The sequence below is a fragment of the Crocodylus siamensis genome, chromosome 13 (assembly GCF_052110815.1).
Source record: "Crocodylus siamensis isolate JL-2025a chromosome 13, ASM5211081v1, whole genome shotgun sequence".
NCBI lineage: Eukaryota > Metazoa > Chordata > Crocodylia > Crocodylidae > Crocodylus > Crocodylus siamensis.
In genome coordinates, this window is record NC_143407.1 from 37800733 (window position 1) to 37807344 (window position 6612).

Consider the following 6612-nt stretch of genomic DNA (forward strand, 5'->3'; position numbering starts at 1 on the left):
TCTGTCAGTGCCCTGCAGCGATGCCAGGGCCCTGACCACATGGCTCAGGGTTTGACTCCAGCTTGGAGCTGTTGACACTATGCTGGTTCCCTCCTAGCTTCCTGCATGTCCCACCTGGAGGGACAGAAACTAGTGTCCTGTTTGTGCCATCAGTCCTGGGGAAGTGTCCTTTGGCCATATTGTGTCCTTGGGAGAGCTCTGAGGCTTTTAGGAGCGTTGGGTTTGCCAGCCAAGGGAAGAAAAACCTGCTCCAGCCAGTATGTGGATACCCAGAGATTCCCACTAGAGTCCTTGCTCCTCTGCTCGGGGTCAGGTTTACTGCCCAGTTCGGGGTCAGGAAGGGATTATTCCCAGGCCAGTGGTGGCATTTGGGGTCCGGGCCCTGCAGCTTTGTAAGGGTCTGCAGTGATGACTTCAGGAGTTTCTTGGGTAGCTGGGTGCCATGAGTGCAGTGCACTGGCTTCCATGGCCAGGGGCCCCTTCTAGTCTGGTGCGCTTCACATCTTACCAAGCTCCTGGCTTGCAGTTGGGAGCAAGGGAGTTGTTCCTTTAGTGGCTGGAAGGTGAGTATAAGCAGGGCCATGGACAGAAATGAGTCTGCTCTCTGCTGTCAGCTCGGCCAGACCGCAGGGAGGGAGAACCAAAGACTGCTGCTGTGGCCCTTAGACGAGGTGCCCGTGAAGCGGACCCCAGCCCTGTAACAAGTGCAAGAACAGAGCCTTCGAGACAGCAGCTGCCGAGAGCAAATCTGGAAGGCAGGGCCCCTGCAGGCCCACGTCCTGGACGCGGAGGAAGGTGGCTGGCTAGTGGCAGCGGGTATGCAAAACCCTGAGAGTTCAGAGAAACGCCCGGTAGGCAGACGGCACAGGAAGCCCGGCTCTGTTCCAGTCAGACGGCCACATTTCCCCCACAGCAGCAGGGCTGTGAGCTGGGGGACAACAGCACAGCAAAACCTCAGCCCCATTTCCTCTCGCCGTGAGGCATGCTGAGGAAACGCTCCTGGGCTGGACGTAGAAGTGCAGATGCAGAGGTGCCTGGGAGGCTGAGGCCAGGCGCTGACGGCCGGACACCGGGTGGGCAGGTGAGTCACGGCTTGGTCCTTGCTGCAAAGCTGTTTCCCCGCTCTCTGGGGAGGGGTCAGACTTTCCCAACAGCCCCCGAGGGATCCACAGCTCTTGTGAGCTAGTCCTGCTGGGCACTGGGGATGCACCCTCCAGCAGGCTCCTTTGCCCAGCTGGCCAGAGGGGTTGCGGGCGAGTTGTCCAGCACTGCTTCCCTCTCCAACCTGGGGACGGGTGTGCTGCTTGTGTGCCCTCAGCCTGCTGAAGGGGCCTTTGCGAGGTCCTGCCAGCGCTGCCCCATAGCCAGTGGCACAGTCCGTGGAGGGGCTAGGGGCTCCCTTCCCATGGGGCAGTCAGCTCCACTGCCCCTGCACTGGGCCTCCCCTGCCAGGGGGGTTATTCGCATCCTGAGGGTCTTCTGCCTTTCTCCCGGGCTGTCTCCTTGACGGGCAGGGGAGACAAGTGTTGGGTGCTTCTCAGGCTGCCTGATGGATGCTGTGGCTGGACCTGCTTGCCTCTCCCACAACTGTTTGGGACAGCAGGTCCCCCCCAGCTCCCAGGGTCCCTGGCCCGGGACATGCCAGGAGGAACCAGGCAGCCCCCACATGGTCTCTGAGGGAGGAGGACAGACTAGCTCAGTGTGTGGGAGGCTGAGGACAGGCATTGAGTCACTTGCTCTGTGGCCACGGCACAGCGGCTGCGTCGGGTTCCTCAGTGCTGGGGGGCCCTGGGGGAGTTTCCCTGTCACCATGGAGAGGGCTTTCCCAGGTACATGCAGTCTGTCCTGCTCAGCCTAGAGGGATGGCTGTCCCCATGGCCCAGAGGACAAGCTTGGCTGCACAGGGTCTCTGATGCTGGTTGCTTGGTCCCATCGTCCGTATCCCACCTCGCCTAGGCCTGGTCATGGCTGCATGCTGTGGCCCGGGCAGGCTCTTGCATCCGCATGTGCGTGCCCAGGGGATATGACTTGTGACTTGGGCTTTGCTTGTAGGCATGAGAGAGCAGTGACAGGGAATTCCATGTGCGCGGGGCCCTCCCTCTCCTCTGCCAGCCCCACAGCTGAGACCCTGGCTCTGCTCAACTCTACGACCCAGGACAGCCCCCGGCAGTCGCCCACCACGGGTAAGGCCAGCCACTGGTGCAGTGCCGTTATGCTGTCTAGGGCCTGCTCCTGCTGCCAGGGGCAGGGACCTCATGGGCTGGCCCTGGAGTTGTGGGAAGTGTGCAGCGCTGAAGGTGTCAGGGGAGGAGGGTGTGGAAGGCTGGGTCTGGGCCGTGAGCTCTTGTGGCATTGCAGCTGCAAAGCTGTTTCCGTTCGTCCTCAGGTGGGTCCGTGGAAACACCAGTCTGTGCCCTCTGCCCCCACATCATCCCCCCTGTGGTTGTGGTCCTGCTGGGCCTGTCCGTGGCCACTGCAGTGCTCTGCAGGAGGTAGGTCTGCCTGTGCCCTCACTCCAGAGAGCACAGGCTCCTGGCCACTAGTTTGGCCTCTGCACTAGGGATCCACTGCAGGACACCCCTCAGCAGCCCGATGTTGCCACTCCCCACCACTGGCTTGGATGGGCAGGTGCCCGGGTCACCTGGAGTCTCTCTCACCCCCAGGCACTGCCGGCCTTCAGGCAGGCACCCGAGCCAGGATGACATCCGCGCTGCCGAAGTGGGGGCTTCCCAGATCCAGCCCATCACGGGGGGGTGCCGGCAGGGGGCTCCCAGGCCCCTGGCAGGGGCTGCATGGCACCCACTGAGGGAGGCACGCACCTCCTTCAAGATGTGGAGACAAAAGCAGGTGAGTCCAAGCTGGGGCCTGCAGCTGGCTGCTGCAGAAACCTGGGCCCTGGAGATCTTGCTGCTGCTCCAGATGGCTCCCCCCAGCTCTCCCATCCTTGTAGAGGTGGTTGCGGCCAGTCCCCTGCTGTGTTCTGCCCTGCAGCAGTGCCAGCACCCTCCCAGCAGCAGCAGCAGCAGCAGGGAGAGGCCACATGGGTGCTCTGCCCTGTGTGGGGTGGGCAGACCATGCGGGTGCTCTGACCTGTGCTTTCCAGGGCCTGGCACGTGCCCTGCAGGGTGTGGCCCTCATGGAGCTGATCAAGGATGGCAAGCACGGCCAGTTCTACCGCGCCAGGCTGAGCACTGGGAGCCGCTGGGGTCACAAGCTGGTCACCTGCAAGATTGGGCGCCAGGGTGAGGAAACGGTTCCGTCTTCTCCTTCTTCCAGAGCTCCCCAGCCCAGGGCTGAGCCGGGCACCAGCGTGGGAGGTGCAGCACAAGTGCCAGTGCTGGGCAGAGCTCGTCCCTGCTTTGGCCCTGCCATCCAGAGAGCGAGCCCAGCAAGCTGCCCAGGGCACTGCTGTGGACTCTGGAGCCTGCGCCAGGGATGTGGGAGCACCTTAGAGGTGGCAGAACGTAGTGGGTGGGGCAGGACTGGCCACCCACACAGCTGAGGGTGGCTGTGCTCAGCCCCTACTGTGTGCCCATGGCTTCCCCAGGCCTGCCGGCAGCACGAATGGAGCTGGAGGTGAGGATCCTGACGACGCTGGGCTACCACAAGCACATCCTGCAGCTCCTGGAGTGGAACATGGAGCAAGGTGAGGGGAGAAGGAGGGGAGGCCAGCTCCTCCCGCCGATGCTGTGACACCCTGCTGTGCCATAGGGTCCCCGGGTGACCCTGGGCAGGTCTCTGGGCCCTGTCCGTCCGGGGGAGATTGCCCAGCCCTGCCTCACCTGGCACAGGTGAGGACAGAGGCCTGCAAGGCCCTGGATGCTGCTGCTATGTCAGGTAGGCCATGAGCCACCAAGGCTGCTGGGAGCAGGGTAGAGCCACCCCTCACTGCAGGGAGGAGCAGACGGGGCCTTTCGAGCACCTTGGTTCAGCGATGGGGTGCGAAGGGCAGCGGCTGCTCTGGGGCCGCGCTGCTAAGCCTGGGGTCCATGTGGCACTGACCTGCTGCCACTCCTTTTGCAGAGCCCTATGTGCTGATCCTGGAGCACGCCGGCCTTGGCACGCTGCGCACCTTCCTCCGCTCCCACCGGGAGCAGCTGCGCAGCTGTGGGGACCTGCAGGCTCTGCTCACCATGGTGGCTTACCACATCTCCCTGGGCATGAAGCACATCGCCGACAAGCAGGCAAGTGCTGGCAGGTGGGTCCACAGCTCAGGGGAACCCACAAGACTGGGCAAGCTGCAGGATGGCGGGGAGCAGAAGGCAAGGTCTCACCCAGCTGCTCATACGCTGGCCCTGGCCTGTCCCCACAGGTGCTGCATCGGGACCTAGCACTTCGCAACATCCTGGTCAGTGCATTCCCGCACGGGTGCAAGATTGCTGAGTTCGGGCTGGCCAGGGAGCTGGGCCATGAGGGCTCCCTCCGGCACCCAAAGGTAGGAGGCTGCATCTCAGCCTCTGCAGAGGCAGGCATGGACGGTGGACCAAGCTCTGAGCCGAGCTCTCCCAACTGGTGCTGGCCTTGGATGCTCCTGCCTCCCCTGCCATGAGCTGTCCACATTGCAGGTGGAGGTCCCCTTGCGCTGGTACCCCCCCGAGTACTTCCGAGAGAGCGTCTATGGCCTGGCTGGTGATGTCTGGGCCTTTGGGATCGTGCTGTGGGAGATGGAAATGCTAGGTATCGTTCCAAGAGCTGGGCCCCACTTGGTTTCATTGAGGGGGTGCACATGTGCGCACATGGGCAGGGTGCGATACCCAGACGCTTCCTGGGACCCTGCCTGCTGGAAACAGCCTTGGGCATAGAGTCATGCTCTGCATGAGCTGCTGCGGGCCAGCACGTCCCACTAGGAGTGTTGCGTCACCTGGTGCAGCTGAGCAGGGAAAGAGGAGGCTGAGACTCCCCGACGGTTCTCGCTTGCTTGGCTCGGGGGTGAACCAGGTCCCTCAACCATTTGAGCAGTGTGAGTGCACGGGCTGATGTGTGGACGAGGACAGGAACTTTGGGAATAGCCCTGTGCTGCTGGGAGGGGAAAGTCCGATAGGAGGGGACGGGGTCCCGTTTCCTGCAGCGAGAAGGGTATAACACCCCGGCTGGGCTTGGGCCTGTGCCCTGTGCAGACTGGCGGGGCAAAGGCAAGCCTTGGTACAGGTGGGTGACCCCTGGTTTCCCCTTGCAGGCTGCTCCCCATACCCGTACCTGGACAACTCTGAGACAGTGATGTTCCAAGTGTGCTCGGGCTACCGGATGAGCAGGCCACCTGGATGCAGAGAACAAATGTGAGCAGGGCCGGATGTGTTCCTTGGCTCTGCCTGCCTTGGCTAGGGGTCCTGGCTGGGGAGCGGCACAGTCCGGTCAGCACCAGCTGGGGGGGAAGGGTGCGGGGCTGCCTCCCTGGCCCAGCACAGAGGGGTGGGCCTGGGACTTGTGCCACAGCAGCTGTTAACCCAGGGGTGTGCTTGGGCTTGACTCCCTGCTGTGCACGCCCCAGTTCCAGGCTCATGGAGCAGTGCTGGGCTGACGACCCCCGTGAGCGGCCGCCTTTCTCTGCTATCGTCCAGGAGCTGGAGGACATCGTGGAGGAGGACGCGGTGAGAGCACTTGCCCTTCAGGACCTCGCCATCTCCCTTCCAGGCTCTGCCAACCCCTCCCCCCCTAGCGCTTTGGGGCTGCCCTGGAGTCTGGGGTCATGGCTAACCCATTGCGGCTGGGGTTGGCACCCGGTAAACAGCTCCTGCTAAAGCAAGGCCTGGCTCTGAAGGACAGCAGCAGGACAGATGCTGGGGTGCTTTGCCCAGCAAGCTGCAGGCTCCTGTGGGGATGAATAGGTTCCTGGGACACCTGCAGCTGCTTCTGCACTGCCACGGGTCGGAGCAAAGTGAAGTGTTAATGCTTGGAACAGCGCCTGGGCTGTCACTCGCCCAGCTGACGTCTCCTGCTCCTTGTCCTCAGGACTACCTGCAGCTGGAGGACAGCCGCCAGCCGCAGGGCCCTGCCCTGTTCGCAGCGGGGGCGCCGGTGGGCGACAGGGACGCCAGAGCCGGGCTCTACACCTGAGAAGCCGCGGCCTGGGGCCGGGGCGGCCGCACTGGCACCCGAGACGGGGCGCTGAGCGGGACCGGATCGCGCCCGCGCGCAGGGCAGCAAAACCCGGCCGGGTCGGAGCGGGGCACGGACAGCGCCGGGCCCGGGACATGGAAGGAGCAGCTTCGCCGCCTGCAGCCCGGCCGCATCGCCCTGCTGGGGCCGAGGGCCCGGCGCGCCGGGGCTCCTGGCAGCACCCCTGGCCCTCCCGGGGCAGCGAGCTGCGGGCACGTGTCACCCCAGGCAGCAGCCGCGGCGGCGGGGGCGGCCACGAATAAATAAACCGTCTCGCTGCCTCCCGGCCTGGCCTCGCTTTCTCGCCGCGGCGCCTCTCGGGGCGGGCCGCCGGGCCACGTGCGCCGGAGGGGCACCCGGAAGCGGGGCGGAAATGGGCGAGCACCACTTGGGGAGGAGCGGAAGTGCGGGGTGCCCCGGACGCGGAAGTGTCGGGGCAGCATCAAGATGGCGCTGCCCGGCGCGGTGACGGCGGCGCACCGGCCCGGCGCGCTAAAGCAGCAGAACAAGCCACAC

At 64.4% G+C, this 6612-nt stretch overlaps 1 protein-coding gene across 1 annotated transcript; it reads left to right on the forward strand.

The window, feature by feature from the left end:
- Nucleotides 1-11: 11 nt before the first annotated feature.
- Nucleotides 12-6523, forward strand: LOC149854367 (tyrosine kinase receptor Cad96Ca-like). The gene is made up of 12 exons (XM_090025588.1): nt 12-1081; nt 2053-2183; nt 2387-2492; nt 2664-2847; nt 3104-3242; nt 3548-3646; nt 4024-4184; nt 4313-4435; nt 4566-4677; nt 5177-5276; nt 5489-5588; nt 5950-6523. Exons 2-12 carry the CDS (start codon nt 2081-2083, stop codon nt 6052-6054), a joined length of 1332 nt encoding a protein of 443 aa, XP_089881714.1. The 5' UTR covers nt 12-1081; nt 2053-2080; the 3' UTR covers nt 6055-6523.
- Nucleotides 6524-6612: the final 89 nt, after the last annotated feature.